The sequence below is a fragment of the Pempheris klunzingeri genome, chromosome 21 (genome assembly GCF_042242105.1).
Source record: "Pempheris klunzingeri isolate RE-2024b chromosome 21, fPemKlu1.hap1, whole genome shotgun sequence".
NCBI lineage: Eukaryota > Metazoa > Chordata > Actinopteri > Acropomatiformes > Pempheridae > Pempheris > Pempheris klunzingeri.
Window position 1 is genome coordinate 17,406,036 of NC_092032.1, and position 19,643 is coordinate 17,425,678.

The following is a 19,643-nucleotide window of genomic DNA, read 5'->3' on the forward strand; positions in this document are numbered from 1 at the left end:
GGTGTGTCGGGAAATGTGTGTGTGTGGATGGAGGGTGCTGATGGATGGAGGACAAAAGACATAAAGAGATTGGGATTGCATCTGAAAGCATGTCCATTTATTGATCTTCCTCCAGACCTGCTATTACACACACACACACACACACACACCATCTGCATCGTCATATCTCATTCATTTCTGTCAGCTGTTCCCATGGCAACTTATTCTGTGTTCTTACAGGAGGATGTTGAGTCTGTCACTGTGTGTATGTGTGTGTGTGTGTGTGTTTCTTTCAGTGCCAGGCGGGGGGTAACATTAATGACTTGTATCAGCGGCAACACCGGCGGCAGTCTCATTAATACACACCAATTATTAGTGTGTGTGTTGCAGTGATTAAGAGACAAAGAGAGAGTCAGTGAGATGGATGATAATGAGCAGAGATCCCCTTTGTGTAAGCAGCATCATGCATCAGGCCTATGGCAGCCATTGTTGCGCTCATTTCATTACCAATGGCAGACTGGACTACTAAATGCACATAACTAATAGATGAGACACTGTTGATCCCCTCTTTTCTTTGGTTACTTTGATTTCTCTCACTGTCACTCTACTACACTTTCCTCCGACACTCAGGCTAAACATTTGAGTCTGAACTGTTCATTTTGTAAATTACATGTTTGGTCGTAACAGCATTCAGAATAGTGACTTATAATCTAAAAAAAATATGAATACAGGGAAAAGATGAATTAGCACGATAAAATAAAATTTCGCACAAAATTACATCACAAAATATTGTAAAATAAAGTTTAATAACAAAAAAAGTTGGCCCCGCTGATCAGAGACCAGCGTGAGGCCCTACAGCTACCTCGATCCTCCGTGTTAGTGGAGCACTTAACAATGAGCTACTGCCTGACTTTGTGCCATGACTTCATTGAATTGTCATAAATCTGCTTTAGTGGCCAGAGTAAAAATGGCAGCTAAGGTGATTAAAGCACTGATTTGTCAGCTGGGTCCAGCCCTGTTGAACAAAGCCACACCAATCAGCACACATTAGTAAATCATTCCATACAAGGGCAAGGATGGACCCAACAATCACTAAACAAAATGTGCTGGAGGCGATTAGTGGCGTCTGGAAACAGACTACTGTAGAAGATTTTCATCTTCAGCTACTGAGTCTTGCAGATATAAGGATTGTTATCACACAGTTTGTGTATTTTGGGTATTTAGCATGCATAATCCCCAAGGGGGGGTAACAGCTTGTCATAATAGCTCACTAGGCTTCCTACAGCCCTCGAGTGTTGTAGAAACTGCACTTTTTTACGGTTTTCCCAATGTTTGTGCAGTATTTCCTTCCTTTTCATTACTTCTGGTACTGATATCCTGTTTGCCGTTGAATCATCCTCAGTTTTGGGGGTACATTATATCTGCAGAGTTTCCTGTGTATTTTGGACCAGATGTGCTCTATTTGATGTCATTATAACATGTGGGACTTCCCTTTGTCAAACATTTGCCCCCATGAAGGTCAACTAACCGAAAGCTGGGCTTTATTATTTTATACTTGCATTGGATGTTGGTGTGCAAAGACTTTTTTTTTGCCATATTTGATTAGTCTTGAATCAAAATCCCAATTCTTTCTCATAAAACATCTAGTCACCGACTCACCCTGCACTCAGAGGTGTGACACAAACAATCTGTCCAACACAATGCAACCCTATGAGAGCCAATTATTCCCATCTATGGCTGGAAATTAGGACGATATAGTAACTTCAAGAGTATTTGATTTATTATGTACTATCCCACTAGATTAGCCAAAATACACAAATAAATCTGGTTATTCTATCTAAAAGCTGTTTAGATGATGTGATATGAGAGGATTATATCGATGGTGGCCAGCCCTATCCCTCAAAATATAAAAATCTGCAGGTTTGTTAAATTTAGCGGTAAGTGGCTGATGATTGGATGTCAGTTTGATACATCAGCTCAAAAAGCAGCAGCTATTTCTGCTGTCAGGGACTTGAAAAGCAAAAAATGCAGAATCTTTTGTGTCCTCCAAGTTCTCCTTAAGTGGAGGTGATGGCATGAATGAATGATCCCAACAGTAGCTGCCAGTGGCCAGAAACGCATCAAATCACCGTGTCTTTAAGACTTGCTGTCAAGGAAACTACACTCAATACACACATACACACACACACACACACACACACACACACACACACACACACACACACACACACACTAGTCATGAAGTTCAGTTTCTGTCCAATAGGGGGCAGGGAACACATGCCTTCAGGGGCCTTTTTGAGGTGGCGCAAAGATTACAGATGGGCCCTGGAATCACACAGATTAAATTTAGCTTTCTGAGAGGTGAAGATGGCTCTTCTCAGATGTCACACTCTGACCCTTCAGCAAATAGGGTTTTCCCCAGGCACCGCTGAGGTCAGCGGGCCTCTCCCAGTTTTCTTTGTCAAGCTTGTGTCTCTCAGCCGCCTCACTCTTTATCTTTTTCTGGCTCCTTCTCCTGCGATTGTGCACGTGGAGGAGAAGCGGAGTGAGCATGTGAAAGGCTTTTTATCTGCATCCGTCTGCATCTATCTTCTCTGTTTCTGGCCTGTAACTGTAATCAGATCTCTGAGTCTCCGAGAGGCCATGAAGACGACTTTACCGTATTTCTCATCCCATGCCCCTCCTCGTGACCTCCCTCTTCCATCACCCCCCACTAACAGCATCCTTCCTGGCCTCATGAGCTAATGTACAAATGACATTTAGAAATTATGAATGCTGCTGACCACCAGGGCGACGCAGAGAACAGATAGACGGAAATAGCAGAGGAAAATAAAGATGGATAAATGGATAGATAAGAGGAGGTGGACATGCTCAAACTTTGTGGGAATAATTCTGGGCTAAGAGCAGACAAGACTGTCTTTGATAGGCACTCAGTGAACTTTTGATAATAATAATAATAATAATACATTTTATTTTTAGGGCGCCTTTCAAAGCTCACAAGGTCGCCGTACAGAATACAAATAAAACATACAATATAATAGATAAAACAGGTGTCTTTTATGTTTTCCAGGTCAGGAATATGCTTGAATTCAAATACATTCCTTGAAAATGTTTGATTTTTCATCATAGTTCGGTCTTTGGTCTTCATCTACACAATCACAGATGTAAACCAGGAGTATTTAAAATGAAATGGTCCCGTCTCACACCAGATTATAATCATGATCAAAACATATAATCAAACTGCCCCAAAGCCCCAAAGTGGTCAAAACAATCAACAGTTGGACTTATTTGATAATGTTTGATTTGATTAATATAATATCTTTCCAATCAAGCTTTAAACTTACCAGTTCTGTGAGGTTGTACATCCTAAACCAAACTAAGAGTGGAAAAGGGGAATGACATAAAAATCAACTATGTTTGGCCCATTTTAATGAACAATATTTGGGCTAAATGTCTGAAAGGTAGAGATTTGCCACTTAAATGGGCTCTATTATTGTAGCACTTACTCAAATATCTGTGAAGATGCTTCTTGAAATTTTAATGTGATAAATTAATTACAGCAAATTCACTTAATTTACATTAGAGGAGCTGCCAGGCAGGGTCCGTCACAGCTGTTAATGTGGTATTTTAAGTGGTTTACATAAAGTTTCCAGTATTCTGGTTGAGATTTAGCTCATATTCAATGATGAACTTCAGAGGGTTCATTCGTTTTCATATTAGGAACAGAATTTGTGGGTATGAGGTTTGGATAAAATGAAGTTTTCATCAAGTTTTTCTCAGTTTTGATCCTTGAAGAAGGTGGATCTTCAACCATATATGCTCCCCATAACTGTGGATAGATGGGTAAATAAATAATACAGAAGGAGGGGAAATAGAAATGAGAGGACAGACTCTTTATTAATGGATGGCCTCCACCAAAACAGATGGACTGGGGGATGGGAGGGGTGGAAGACAAGGAGGATGGGCGGGTTCTGAAGAGTAGGAGCCATAAGAGAGGAGCCTTATTTATGAATATCGGATCTGTCCATATAGCTGAAGTATTAATAATGGAGGGAAGATGTCCCGCTGGTGGACAAACACGACAGCAATTGAAATATGGAGCCCAGATATGGACTCTGACAAAATGACAGCCTGTCGAAAAGTAAAGTCGTAAGGGGTGTTGTGGTCTTTGCTGCCTATGCTATTTCCTCTCATCTGTCCATCTTGTACGTGTGTGTGTGTGTGTGTGTGTGTGTGTGTGTGGGTGAAAGTGTGTAAGTGTATTTGTTGGCTGCAGTTTTCAACCCCTGGAGGATTTTCCTTCTCTTTTTGCCCTCCCTCGACTCTGTAGGTGCAGAAAATAGCCTGGCATGCCTTCAAAGGGCTCCATTCATTCTCTCCACCCTCTTCACACATACACACACACACACACACACACTATTCTGATTTCTATAAATCCTTTAGCGACACTAATTAGTACTTTTGTTATCAGAAACTGCCCCGAGCCCCCCTATATCTCTGCAGTCTTTCATTTTCTATTCTGCTCTTCCTTCCTCCCCAGGGAGACACTTACTCATTCATTCCTTCAGCACTCGTCTCTCACTGGACTGGTAATGGGGATTAAAGGCTAATTGAGGCTTAATTGAATAATGGATTAGAACATGCATAAGCACATGCGCGCAGGTTTTTTTTTCAGTCTTTATCTAACTTTGTCGAGGAAGTATTCGTCATGTTGTTTGTCCCAGCAGGCTGATTAGCCCTCTGTTGAATGTTCACACCTTGGCTGAGCATTTGTGGGTCAAGCGCTTTGCTTCTCGACAGTATTTCTTATGAGCACAACTTGCTTCTTTTCCACCCTTTGAGCGGTCTGTTGTTTGGACTGAACGGCGATATGCTCTTTGGAGTGAGGAGTGAAATGTGTTGACCATTTGTTTTCCATTTAACATCTCGGTTTTCATGATTCTGCTTTCAAATAGAAAGTAGCACATGCTGTCTGTGCTTTTATCTGCCAGTGGGAGAGTCTGACGTCCAGGACTTCCATCTTGGCTGCTGGAAAATGTCACATTGACTATACCATCACCAGTAAATCAAAAATTCTCAGCAGCCCGGGAAGAAAACAACAAAGGCAAGCAGACATCTTGCTACATGACAAGATAATTAAATTATCTTTATTAAATAGGTTTGTTTTATTGGCTAATTTGCAGCGGATAATAAAGATGCATGACTCAAAACCTGTATTTTTCTGTCATGTTCAGAACATTTAAGCTTCTTGCTGCTTAAATGGCTCTAAAACTGAAGAAAAACCAAGTTTTTTATTGACTTATTGCTTTAAAAGTTAAATTAAAATGTCATGGGAAATGTCTAAATGCATTTTTTTTTTTTTAAATGGTAGCATGTGGGTGGGTTGTTAGTCCTCACAGGCAAAACAGATGGACAAAGAAATATTTTCTAACACACAGTTACATTAACCTGCTGAGATAAAACTATTTTTCAGTCTTTCATTGTGTACGACGCTGACTGGTTTAAAAGAGACGACAGCTTAACTGTGAAACATTTTCTTTTTTATGAATCTGCTTGTACTGTCATGCAGAGGGAATAAGGGGAAAGTTTGTGTGTGTCTTAAGTCCAAACAGCCTTTAATGCATAATATCTGGGGAGAGGACGGAGCCATTAGTTGGTCCAGTGCAGACAGACCAAAGGCTGTTTTGTTATTTGATTTCATGGGTCTAAATACACACACACAGACAGGCAGTCAGACAGACAGACAGGTAGACAGGCAGACAGACAGACAGGGAGTGTGATCTCGGTCTGTCTGCACTCATTATCATCTCCACATCTCTCTCTCTGTCTCTGTCTCTTTTGCTTTTAATGCCACTGTGTCAAACACCTCCACACCATAAGCAGATTGGGAGTCAGCAGGTGTGTGTTTGTTTGTGTGCGAGTGTGTGTGACAGATCTTTTTGTGTGTGCGTGCGTGCGTGTGCATGCGCGTGCGGAGGGTGGGGGGGTGGCATCACCATTGCCATGGGAACCAGGGCTTGTAAAAAAAAGAGAAGTAATTTGTCTGGTTTCCATGACAACGCGCTACACAACAGCAGACCTTAAGAGATGCTCAACGCATTTGCAACGAGGCTGAGGGACACTTCATATTATGAAACAACTGCACGGAAGATGTCACAGAATAAAACATATTTATCCTGCAGGAAAAAGGCACGAATACGTTTTTATAGTGCCATCTGGTTTTCATATATAAACTCTAATATGAGCTGTTATTTAAAAAATCTAACTTTTTAGTGTCTTTAAACACTAAATATAGGCTTCACACACCTACAACCCTGATCCAGTGAGTTAATTCAGATTAAACAGATCATTCTTTACTGAGACGTCATTGAGAATTTGCTTAAAGCAGCATCAGTGTTAGATTAATGCTAAATCACACACTCGCTGCCACTCACTCAGGATGGACCGATGACTGTTTGTTTCTCTGCATTGGAGCGGCGCGGAGCGGCGAGAGGCGGGGCAGAGAAGGGGGCTGAGAGCGGGTCGTGAGGGCGGTGCAAGAGGAAAAAAAAAAAAAGGTAGAGAGAGAGAAATGGTCCCCGGTTTGAAAGCCGGTAATTAGTGACGTGCCTTCCCACCGAGGAGAGCAGCCGCTGCTGGGAGAGCAGCCCGGTGGAGGACGATCCGGGGCTCCGTCAAACCACCGGGGCGATGAGGAGAGGAGAGGACGGACGACAGGGAGCCTTCTGCCGCAGAGGAAACCCACATTAGGCTGATCTGACAAACAGCTCCACCGGCATCCCCGGTGCGTGCACACCGCGTCACCTATCCTGCGACTCCCACCTATAAGCCACCCTGCCACCCACCACATCGACCACCCATCGGTTTGTGCGGTGACTCGGTGATGAAGGGTGGAGCTGGACGCGCGGACAACCGGCAGGATAACATCTCGCTCTGAATGCGTCTCAGATGATCTCCGTCATCACCTTCCCCTGTTAAGGTATGTACAGCCTGGCTTCACTTCAACTACGGCGGCTCTTCCCTGCAACCTGTCCGAGTGCACAAACACAACTACTGAAATCATTAGTCAGTTTCAGGAGGAAGCTTCACACAAGTGTAATTATCAGACCACTTTGGCGCTGCGATTTTTCTGTTGCGCACAGAGCCATGCAGCTCGCAGGAGGCACTCAACGCAGCAGGGTTGTGGCTATTAAATGTAAAGTAGGCTATCAATATGCTTTGTAACCGCACAGCAGAGAAACGCTGGCTCATTTGGCAGCTTTTTGTGCTTTGAGCTATTCCAGCGGATGAGCGTGCCCCGGGGAAAGCAGCGCACCTGTGACCGGAGGAGGGTTGGATTGTCCCCGGCTGGTGACCTCTTGCTCCGGGGGACAAATCCTCCCACCACCCGGCGGCGTCTCCTCTCCTCCACCGGACCGAGAGCGACGGAGCCCACCGATGCGTCCGGCAGCCCCTGATGCTCGGCAGTGCTCCGGGGCTTTCCGGTCGGTGGGAGAGGCTCGAGCCGCGGCCGCGCGCTAGGATGCTGCGCCAGGTGTTGCACGCGGGCCTGAGGACCTCCTTCCACGCGCTGGGCCGGTTCGTGGCGAGCCACCCGGTGTTCTTCGCCTCGGCGCCCGTGCTCCTCTCCATCCTGCTGGGGGCCAGCTTCAGCCGGTACCGCGTGGAGGAGGACGTGGAGAGCCTGCTCGCGCCCAAGCACAGCCTGGCCAAGATCGAGGGCAACCTGGTGGACAGCCTGTTCCCCGTCAACCGCTCCAAGCACGCGCTCTACTCGGACCTGCAAACGCCGGGCCGCTACGGGCGCGTGATCGTCACCACCCGAAAGGGGAGCGTGCTGGACCCGGTTCACCTGGACACCATACTAAAGGTACGCACGCGCACGCGCACACGCACTCTAAACACATTTGTAAAAAGTCAGTTTATTCCAACGGGCGCTGGTCCTCACAAACACACTGATACTAAGAAAGTGCTTTTAAATAGCACCACGAATGTGAAGCACAGTTTATAAAGATGATGGTTAAAAATGTGCACACAGAAAGAAAAATGGCCCTCAAACAGGATAAATTCTCATCATAATGGACACAACTTGAACATCTTTCACAGCTCTCTCATAAGCGTCTTGGCACACATCAATATTTGACAATTTAGCCTCTGCTCCTTTTAATTTAGGGCACATGCGTTGTAAAATGAGGCTGCAATGCTTCTCCAGAGTCCAAGTTAAAAAAAAAACAACCAAATCCCTTCAGCGGTCACACTCAGAAACACACAGATGTAAAGGTCAGTGTCTGCAGGAAGGAGCATAAATGCAAGCTGTCTTCTTCCCCACTTTCACTGATTGATAGTCATTAAACAGCACAACACAGTCCCATTTAAAAAAAAAAAAAAAAAAAAAACCTCGTCAACCTTTGCAGTTCTGAAGCAGAGCCGTTTAATTACAAAGTGGAGTTAGCTGGAGCTCCGAGGCCTCTGTCTCTGAGTTGGTATTCCTAAATGGATTTATGAGTATTAGCCTGACACCCCCTGGAGCAATTAGCCAAATGATTTCATGAAGTTATGCGGTTGTAACTAGAGCTTACAGACTAATAGGCCTGAGGCACCGAGCTCTGTTGTGTAGGCATGTGTTTGTGTGTGTGTGTTAGTACATACCCCTTCCATGCATGCCTCTGTGTATCTGTTTGTCAAATATGGTTATTGTGACCCACTTTACATATACTCAGAACACGCCGTTGGTCCGCAGAGGACTGCCACAGTTACAGACAGGCTAGTTTAGAGCCGTGCATCATTTACGGCAAACAGGCTGCGAGGGAGACACATGTTTGCTCGTAACAGAGTGCTGTGAAAGGAGAAGAAAAATCACTGTTACATAATCTTACACCATATCATCTGTGAGGTTTAAAACTGTCATCTTTCCTCTTTTGTGTCTCAGCCTGCTCCCAGCCTGCCCCACCTACTTGTGCGTCGTTTTGTGAGCTCTTAAGTTGCCTGAAATGCACTTGAACCACTCTGTGAGAATGGGTCTGAATTTGTTGCATGGGAGAGTGACAGCCAGTAACAGACAGGATCTCCACCTGCAGCAACAGTGAGAGTTGTTAGTCACACCCAGTGGCTGGAATGAGTCCAGGTCTATTTAAACTTCTGTCAGAGAAGGAATCGTTAACGCGTCCTTTTCTGTGATGGATAGCCTTCTTCATAAAATTAAGTAGTGTGTGTCCAAAACATGCTCTTGCTGTCTCTGTGGATGACTCTCGGCCCGTCGGTCGGTCGGTCAGTACTGAAACATCTCAACAACATTAGATGGATTATCATTAAGTTTTGTACAAACATTCATGGTCCCCAGAGGAGGAAGCTTATTGACTTTCATGAGCGACTGACTTTTCTAGCGCCACCAGCGGGTCAAAGGTTTCCCCGTAAAATGCCACATAGATTGGCTCAAAACATGCAACAGAGATTCATGGTCCCCAGACGATTAACACTGACCTTTTATCACAGCTACATTTTTACGTGTAACCAAATACCTGCGAAACTAAGAGCATTCCCATCCACCTCAGCTGTTACCATCGGACCTGGTAAACATCAGCATGTTAATGCTGTCATTGTGACAATGTTAGCATGCCGCTGGGATCCAAATATCAACAATGGGGCTGTTTCAACAATGAAATTAAAAACGCATAATTAAAACCCTCATAAGACATGAATTAACCCTCTAAACATGAAGTGAATCTATGATATCAGTCTTTTCTGATTAATAAATCAGAACATTATCTTCAATTATAATCAGTTAAGAATCACAAAATGCTTGTGCATGTAATTAGAAATCTAGATTCAATTATGTATGCAAGTATATCTGCAATTTATGTGCTCCAAAAATGACTGATAAAGGGCCTATAAAGTTAATGTAGTGATTGGAAACGCTTAGATTAGAATCTTAATAACAACAGGAAATAGCTAATATAATAATGACAGATTGGCATAGCCATAAAAACTGACAATAATCAAATGGAGACTTTCCTAAATCTCACAGCATGATGTTGATGGAAAGGAACTTTCAAAACAAAATCAATTTTCAAGAGACATTCCTACACACACACACACACACACACACACACACACACACACACCCTCCCTCCCTCTCTGAAGTCAATGCAGCCCTCTGAGGCGGGGGACAGCTCTCACCATATTCGCTGTGGCAGAGACTGGCATCAGGCCTGTTGCTTAGTAACCAGCACCAAGGATGCTGGCACTGTTGTTCTCTCGCCATAGAAACGGAGGAGGATTCAGGGACCACTATTGTTACTCTGTCGAGTAAGACACACACACGCACGCGCACACACACACACACACACACACACACACACACTCCTCCACAAATCTCTTCTTCTTGTTATTCACACAAACAAACAGCTTTAAGTAGAAGCACACAAGGCAGGTGAAGGAGCCACACTTTTGACTTTTGTTTTGCTGCACAGCAGAAAACTTTGATGGACTTTCTTTTACTCCTGCCACAGTTTATTCCAGCAAAAATGGGCCAATGGAGAGCTTACTTCTCTTGTGTGTGTGTGTGTGTGTGTGTGTGTGTGTGTGTGTGTGTGTGTTTTCTTTGTAGCTCCACAGGCGGATCTACCAGATGCAGGTGACGGTCCCCGCCACAGGCTTCAACAGCTTCAACTACTCCTTCTCTTACCTCTGTCTCCCTGATGACAAGAACGTCTGCATCATCGATGACATCATCCGCGCCATGGAGGAGATCCAGTCAGCTCGCACCACCAACCGTTCCGTCCCAATCCTGCGGTACCCGATCACGCAGCTGGCAGATGGACGGCAGGCGTACATCGGCCACCAGCTGGGCGGCGTGCAGGGCTGGGGTCCCAGTGGGGCGGTGCGTGGTCCGGGGACAGGAGCCAGGGGAGAGGGTGTACGTTCAGCCAGGGCATTGCAGCTCACCTACTACCTCCAAGCCCGCGGCGGCCTGATGGACCGGGTGGCCAGCCAATGGGAAAAGGCCTTCTGTGCTGAGTTACAGCACTTTGCAGCGTTGCACCCTAAGCTGGGGCTGTACCCTTCCACCTCCTCTTCCCTCAGGACAGACTTCCAGTTCTCTTCGGTTCTGGCACGTCGCCCCTTGTTGGCCAGCTTGGGGGCTTGCAGTGTGCTGGCTGTCCTCTGCTGCTCTATGAGGGACTGTGTGAGGTCTAAACCTTGGTTGGGACTGTTGGCTCTGCTGTCAATCACACTGTCAGGCCTCACTGCTGCTGGGATACTCAACCTGACAGGGGCAACATACAACTCAACGTACCTGGGCATCCCTTTCGTCATGCTTGGTAGGTTTGAATCTAATACTTTTGATGGTATAAAAACACGTAAGATGCATTTGACCTTTTGAGTCTTTATAATTCTCTATGTCATGTCTTCATCCCCCATTTGTCTGGACATTTTTTGATGTTCACCTTTTGAGAATGCCGGGAAGTCTTAGCAGAAAACCCCAGCAAAACACAGCGGATTAAAGCACAGAGAAATCAAAGAAAAGTGAAGCTAACACATGGCAAGTGGGAGCCACTGTGAATGTTGCTTTTATATCACAGGCTGCCTGTGTTCACCGTCTGCTTCTTCAGTACCTGTGACAGGTTCTGCAGATGCCAGCCTCAGGCTGACTGCCATTTGAAAGGAGACAGATCATCAAAATGACTGACAAGTGGCAGGGCATGAACTTGACTCGCTGAGGGGGAGGATGACGGTACTAACAATACGTTTTTTCTGACTGCGGGCAGATACTTTATCCAAAGGTTCTGAGAAAGTAAGTTGCTAAGTTCAAGTTCTTGAACTGAAGTCTGGATCAAACCTGGAGCTGGAACCAGAAGGTTTCACTCTATTTTACATGTAGAAGTGCCCAAACTGAGGCGCCAGCAAGAAGGTTCCAGGTTCGATTCTGCCAGCAGGCTGGTTTGCAGCATGTCAATGTGCATGAGTGGGTTTTCTCTGGGCACTTCCTCCCACAGTCCAAAGATATGCAGGTTAATTGGTGATTGCCCGTAGTTGTGAGTGTGAGCTGGTGACCAGTCCAGGATGTACGCCATCTTTTGCCCAATGGGATTGGCACGAGCCCCCCCGCAACCCCTTAAGGATAGGCGATATAGACAATGGATGGATGGATGAATGGAAGTGCCCAAATTGGATTCTAGACTATTCGAATAAAAGGACACTTTTAAGGGATTGGTATGCTTTAAACTGAACCGCTCCCCCTGCACATTTCCAACGTCAAGATTTAGGGGCTGCATTTCACAATATTAATAATTTTTCCGAAACCAGCAGTCTGACAGTTACGCTCACTTCATACAGTGATCAGGTGTGCAGAGGTTTAGAGAGGAGACGGGGCTTGAACTCTCTCAAACTCTTTTGTTTTCTTTACACAGTTACTCAAATTAGCGCAATGACATGAACTTCTTTGGGGAAAGACTGTCTGAAAATGGGCCTATTTCCAGACATGGTCGGACAACACACCATATGAACCGTGAACCACGCTTCATAACAGTAGTGCTGACTTGAGACACGACACAAAGTGTATGACCAAAGTAGGGATGATCCAGTCCAACTAATTCTCTCCCCACACTAAGTCTAATGCCTCAGTACAGTGTATTTGCTGATACCAAGTTCCAATCTTTTTCTCGAATTTAAAACGTATATACCTTACTGTGTGAAACTTAATGGATTCATTTCTCTGTAATGTAGCATAAGGCCATGGATTGATGTGGCATTAAAACTCGCTTCAGTGGGCCAAAAATGACTCAAAGGATGTAAATTATAGCAGAAACACGGAATTTTATTTAGCAATGAAGAAACTTCATTTAATGTGGATCCATCACATCATGGCCCAGTGCCCTGTCTGCTCAATAAGGCCAGTGTCCTCAGTTCACATGGGATGCAGACTTCAGCGGACCATAAGTCAAAGGAACATTGCAGACGTGATGTCACAGCACTAATGACCAAAGTCCTTAAGGTGCTGCAAATCTGTAGTTTGGATGTTTTCAGTTTATTGTAGGGAATGAAATACTTTGATGAGGAAGTCATACAGACCGCAGCAGTGTTGTAAAAGAACAGATACACATTCATTGGTGATGAAAGGCAGACATTATGTCTTTTTGTTTTCAGAGACATTGACTGTGGTTTGGGAATGAACTTAGCTGTTGTCAGAAATCTGCTTACAGCAAGACAGCAGGTTAACAAACCAGCTCTGCTTTTGAAGCTACGGTGATTGTTTCAGCAGTTCAGTGTGACTGACTCTGCAATCCTAATTACGCAGCAGCTTGCATGTCGAATTAGTTTATTTTGTTAAGTCATAATATAAAGACAAGGGAACAGAAAGAGCAATAATATGTTTACAGTAAACATAGTAAATAAGGAAAGTAAAATGGAGTCAAATGAAAATGCATGCCGTGTGTGTGAAGGCGTACTTGCAGGTTTTACAGACTAAATACCGTAGGCTGTACTGTACATAACCACTCACACACATGTAGTCTATACCATCATTACTGTAATGTGGAGGAGGAAAGGCTGCTGTTAGCTGTCGTGTGCTTAAAATAACTGTTGAGAGAGCAGAAGAGATGGGGGAATAGAGACTGAGAGGGGGCACGATGAAATATAACTCCAGATGGGGGTCGAGGGAAGGGTTCTCTTAGCAGACAATGAAGTTAAAGTGTGGTTATGCAGAAGGAAGGCAGGCAGGGAGGGTTTTTCAGAATCAAGTGGGCAGACAGGAAAAGGTGGGAGGAAGTGTGAGGAGAGAAAGGAGGATGTGATTACACAGTAGAGAGAGAGATTTAGTTTTTGGGGTTTTTTTCCTAAGTTTTGGGACAAAATTTTGTATTTAATCTCATTTTTTCTCACATTTGTGCATTCATTTAGTTACAATTTTCACAATATTTAGATTGACAGAGATCCAAGTTTTGTGGTAATGAGCCACAAAACCTCCATCAAGTGTGGAAAACTGGCATCAAATACTGGTTGAAATAATAAAACAATCGATTAGTCTATTGACAGAAATTTACTCTGCAACTTTTCATGGTTTTCTAGTGTTGTCAGTTGATCATCTTTGGGTTTTGGACTGTTGGTTGGACAAAACAAGACATTTGATGATGACTCCTTTAGAAATTATAGTTGATATTTTTCATTTCTTTTTGACATCTTATAAAACAAAGGATTCACCATTTAAAGCTTAGCTCACTTTACAACTGTATTTCTCTCGGTCAAGTTCCTTTACAGCCCCTGAAGTGAACTGTGTATGCATTTGAGAAAAGAGAGCTTTAGCTCACTTTGTTGAATAGAAAAAGATTTATAAAATGTTTCTATTCCTCCATGTGAGGTGCTGAAAAATACTAATGTTTTGGTCTTGGTACACAAACATTCATCATAGTGGTATCGTACAGTATTGAAACTATACTGAGTCCCTGTCTTTGCACGTCTGCACGTCTGTTTGTGAGTTTTCAGTACTTGAAATCCATTTCATGACTCAACAGTAATATTAAGGGACTGAAAGAGCTCTGGCAAAAGAACACATCCTCATCTAGTGGATATTTTCTTAAGTATTAGTACCTGAATGTGTGTGTGTGTGTCCTCGTGTGTGTGTGTGTGTGTCAATGAATGCAGATTAGCTTTTCTCAAGCTCTGAAAAATATCAGGATCCTTGGGCAAGTGCTGTCCTCATCCTCTCATCTTCTCTCTGCAACATTAACCTCTCCACCTCTTTCACTGTCATTCACTGTCTAATTCCCTCTTTCAAAACACACACACACACATACACACAAACGCACAAATCCCCAGACTTTCTCGGTTCACCCACGCCTGAAGTGTCGGTACGTTATGGCACTGCTAAGGTGTTAAGTGTTTCGCCATGGTGAGGTCACTGGAGAGAGGGAGAGGGAGGGGGGTGTGTGACTCATGGGTGCCATGGCAACCAAGGAAGAGGAAACCATTAAAAACCATCTGCTGCCTGATTTAAACATGTATGTGCATGCACATGAGACTGGACATGCACATGGAGGTTGCACATGTAGTGGACAGTGACCACTATTTTAATTTTTTTTGCCCTTATTCTTAAAAAGACAATATTCCAACCAAGCTGTTTACATGACAATGTAAATTGATGTAGATGTAAATGTAATGAAAATGGATATTCCACTAATATTCCCGTTTAAATGCAGCCGTGTATACCCCGATGAACTGCCCTCATGATGCATGTACTAATTCTTACAGCAAACATGTTCACATCCAAGTCACTCAAAATCTTTAAAAGGTGTTTTTTTCCTTCTGCACTGTAAACATGTCCAAAGAATGCTCCTAAAAGCAGAGTGATATCGATAAATCCCACACATCTCTATTGGAAAATGCTGCATTTGAAAGAATTAAGGTTAATTTGTGCTCTGTTTACACAACCCGTATCAAATTTTGAATATTGTCACATTTAGAATAATAGTGGAATATTAGTGTGCATGTTAACGTAGCCACCATCAAACATTTAAGAAACCTTATTCATGATGATAGTATTGATTTTTGCATCTATCAGTCATCTGATTATTTTTAGATTGTTCTATTCACAAAATATTAAAAATTTCTCTTGCTATCCTGCTGCAATGTTCCAATTTCTAAACTGGGATTGTTAAAGTCACAAGAAAACTGCATTTCCACGGTGTCTCACATTTGTCATTTCACATATTTCCAGTTCAAACAGGATTGTGGTGGAACTTCATGCAGAGAGAACTGTTCAAAAGCAGACAGGCTGAGTTATTACACTTCCCTGTACAGTACTGTGATTCCTCAATAAGAATAGATTGAAGCCAGCTGTGAAGCAAAACATCCAAGGGAAAGGAAACAGGTCGCAGTGATGTTAAAGGGAAAACTTTGTTTTTGAGGAATTGTAATTTTTCTCTGTTTAGTCACATAATTCAAATATGTGAGCTTTGTGTCTGTGTGCAGTTGGGAGGTATGTTAAGCAGTGAGGTTAGCGTAGCTTAGCTTAAGTTCTCTGATGTCTGTGGGATCAGTGACATTAGCAGCTACTCTCTAAAGTAGGGAAATATATCGTTAAACCACTTCAAAGGTGAAGAGTTGCTCAAATTGTAACTTAATGCCGAATTCATTCAGTTTTTGTGAAGCAGAATGAGCTGGAAAACCGACAGTCCCACAAACTAAGAGCAACATTAGCATTCATTTGTAGTCGGGTTTCTGCCCACCTGACGAATGCAAGTCTGATATTCAATCTTCATTTGGCTCTGTTTCAGTTTATATTAACTCCTGGTATTGGTTGTTAACTTAAAATATCAATTAGTGCATCTTTAAGTATTCAAAAGTCACTCTTAAGTTATTTTGTTGGAGTAAATATGATATTTGATGTAGTATAACTATTCTGTTTCCCATCAGGTCACGGGCTCTTCGGCTCCTTCGAGATGCTGTCATCGTGGAGGCGAACCCGCGAGGACCAGCATGTGAAGGAGCGCGTGGCGAGCGTCTTCGAGGACGTGATGCTGCGTTTTTCCGGCTCCACCATGCTCCACCTGATGACCCTGGGCCTGGCCGCCTCGCCGCTCACCAACATGGAGGCTGTGCGGCTCTTCTGCCGCACGGCTGCCTTGGCCGTCACCATCAGCTATGTTTACACGCTGTCCTTCTACAGTTCCTGTCTGGTGTTCACTGGATACTTAGAGACCGGGTACAGACATGGCTGCTTCTGCCGCAGAGTCCCCAAACCGGACCGGCTGGACTCTAAGCCGGCCTGGTACAGGTGTCTGATGTACACTCGCTACCAGGACGAGACGCAAACAACCAACCCGCCACATGGGGTGGATCACGGTCACGGTCACACGGCAAACCCTAACCTGACTCACACACATGTGCACACGCACCCACACACGGCGAACAACCCTACCGCGCACGAACACGGCCACGTGGCTAACTCCACACATGCACATCCACACCCGCACACACATTCCACGGCTAACACGGACCTTCACCCTCAGGACTCTCACCTTTTGCTGGGGTGTGTGAGGCGTTGCTATGGAGACTGGATCACCAACACCTATGTCAAACCCTTTGTGGTCCTGCTGTATCTGGTTTACATCTCCTTTGGATTGATGGGCTTCTTACAGGTACAACAACACAACAAACAAAAATAAAACACACTGTCATTTTGTTGTTCATGTGAAAGTGCATAAGCAGACCACCAAGCATTCAGAAGGAGAAAAGACAAATAAAACAGCTGCTTCAAAAGAGAGTGATAAAGTATCCAGACTGCTGCAGTCAGGCTAGCATCAGTCTCACCTAATACCCCATATGTCTGATACATTTCTTGTTTTGCTGTGACCTATTATCTGGTAAATCATCTGCTGTCTTTAAGATTTGTTTTTTTTTTTTCAGTGTGATATTTGTTTGTTTTCCTCAGTTTGTTTGGTTACTATTTGGTGGTTGAGGGGATTGAACAACTTCAGTTGAACAAGAGATACCAGAGCGTATAAATCATTTTTGGCGCACACACACACACACACACACACACACACACACACACACACACACACACACACACACACACACACACACACACACACACACACACACACACACACACACACACACACACACACACACACACACAGTTTAACCTGTAACAAATGTGTCTCTGTTGTCCACAGGTGACCCAGGGTTCAGACCCTAGTGCCCTGGTTGCCATGGACACAGCGACAGTATTGTACACCCGCGCCCAGCAGCGTTACTTCAGCTCATACTCCCCCGTCATTGGATTTTACATCTATGAAAGCGCCCCCTACTGGAATGCCTCTGTGCAGCGGGATCTGCTGGAATACGCCAAAGGCTTCCAGCGAATCAGCTGGCTGGAAGCCTACCTGAACTTCCTGTCAGATCGCAACCAGTCCACCAGCCAGCCGCGGGAAAACTTCACCCGCACTCTCCGCCAATCCTTCCTCCGCGAGCCGCAGTTTGCCCACTTTGCCGACGACATCATCTTTGCAGAGCGTGGTCAGGGCGAGGAGCCCGATGTGGCAGCGTCTCGAATCTTTCTGGTGGCCAAGACGACGGAGAACAAGCGCGAGGAGATGTCAGTGCTGCTGGACACGCTGAGACGCCTGTCACTGACCTCACGCGTCCGCTTCCTCATCTTCAACCCCTCCTTCGTCTACCTGGACCGCTACGCCGCAGCGGTCAGCTCCCCCCTCAGACACTCACTGCTGGCGGTGCTCTTCTTGTTGGGCTTGTCTTCTCTGGCCGTCGTGGAGCCGCTGGTCTCCGTGTGGTTGGGCCTCACCCTGCTCTCCGTCCAGTTTGGGGTGCTGGGCTTCATGACCTTATGGGGTGTGGAGCTGGACTGCATGTCTGTGTTGTGTCTGATCTCAGCCTTGGGGCACTCAGCAGACTGCAGCGGCCCCCTCCTCTGTGGTTTCGCCTCAGGTCGGGGCGACAGCAGGACTCGCTGGGTGAGAGTGGCGCTGGAGAGACACGGGGTTCCTTCTCTACAGACGCTCATCTGCTACAGCGCTGCTCTGGTGCCTGTTGGCTCCGTACGCTCCAACCTCACACGCACACTGTTTCGTTGCCTCACCCTCACGGCCGGCTGCTCGGCCCTGCACACGCTCGCGTTCCTGCCCACCCTCCTCACCTTCCTGCCGCCCTCCAAGAGCCGGGGACACCGCCCTGAAGGAGAGGGGCAGAGACAGGAGGTGGAGTGCGTCGAAATGAACGACAGCACTCGGGTGGTCGACCAGATCACCACAGTCTGAGCTCGGGATGATGTTGTGTTTTTTTTTTGGCCCCTCAGTTGCCATGGCGACCGAGGGCTGGGAATTGGCTCATTGTAGTCCGAGCAGCCGCTATGCATGCTGCATACAGGAGCGCTGATCCTTGTGAAGAAAGGAAGAAAAAGGAGTGTCACTGAGAGGGGGATAGGAAGAAAAATAGGGTCAAGAGGAAACAGATTTCAAGTAGGAGAGAAAGACGGGTTTCCGATGCAGCGTGTCCATGGTTACCTGCTTGTTGCTAGTGCTGCGTGGCATGTGAATGAAAGTTAAGGATCAGCTGAGGTCAGGCCTGTATGTGACGTTATCACAGAGGAAGTGCCACATTATTCACGTCTCCAAATCCTGCTTTAGATCTGATCACATTGTTTGGCTACTGCTATCTGTTGCACAAATACAGCTACAATGACATGAGGCAATCATCTGTATGACTCGAGTGTTTCTACTTTAATGCTGGAAAAATAAAGTCAAATCAAGAAAACATGCTCTTTAGTGTTTTTGGCTTTGATGCAACTTCGAAGTATAATATGATATAATACATGGAACAGTGGTTTAGGATAATAATCACGACCAAACCTTTGCATTTAGGAGATGTCACATCAGAAACTAAAATGAAGGGTACAGCTACTTTGACACATACTGTGATATATATGTTTTCAATGCAAGGGGGAAACAATAAATCACATTTCTTTTCATGAATTATGAAAATGTTAAACAGTTGCTCATTAAAAATGAACCTCATTAATTGCCTCTGGTATTAGCCATGCAGTGTCCCAGTTACTCCTAGTAAACCGCAGAGCACAGTGTCAACAGTTTTAATTGGACCTACTTTCCACAGAAGAAATAGCCTCTTATGAAAACTCTTGACAGTTG

General features: G+C 44.8%; 1 protein-coding gene across 1 annotated transcript; it reads left to right on the forward strand.

The window, feature by feature from the left end:
* The first annotated feature begins 7,435 nt into the window (after positions 1–7,435).
* Positions 7,436–18,912, forward strand: ptchd1 (patched domain containing 1). Its single transcript, XM_070853307.1, has 4 exons — positions 7,436–7,849; positions 10,586–11,300; positions 16,390–17,114; positions 17,655–18,912. The coding sequence occupies exons 1-4, from the start codon at positions 7,436–7,438 to the stop codon at positions 18,753–18,755; spliced, it is 2,955 nt and encodes a 984-aa protein (XP_070709408.1). The 3' UTR covers positions 18,756–18,912.
* The last annotated feature ends 731 nt before the right edge of the window (positions 18,913–19,643 follow it).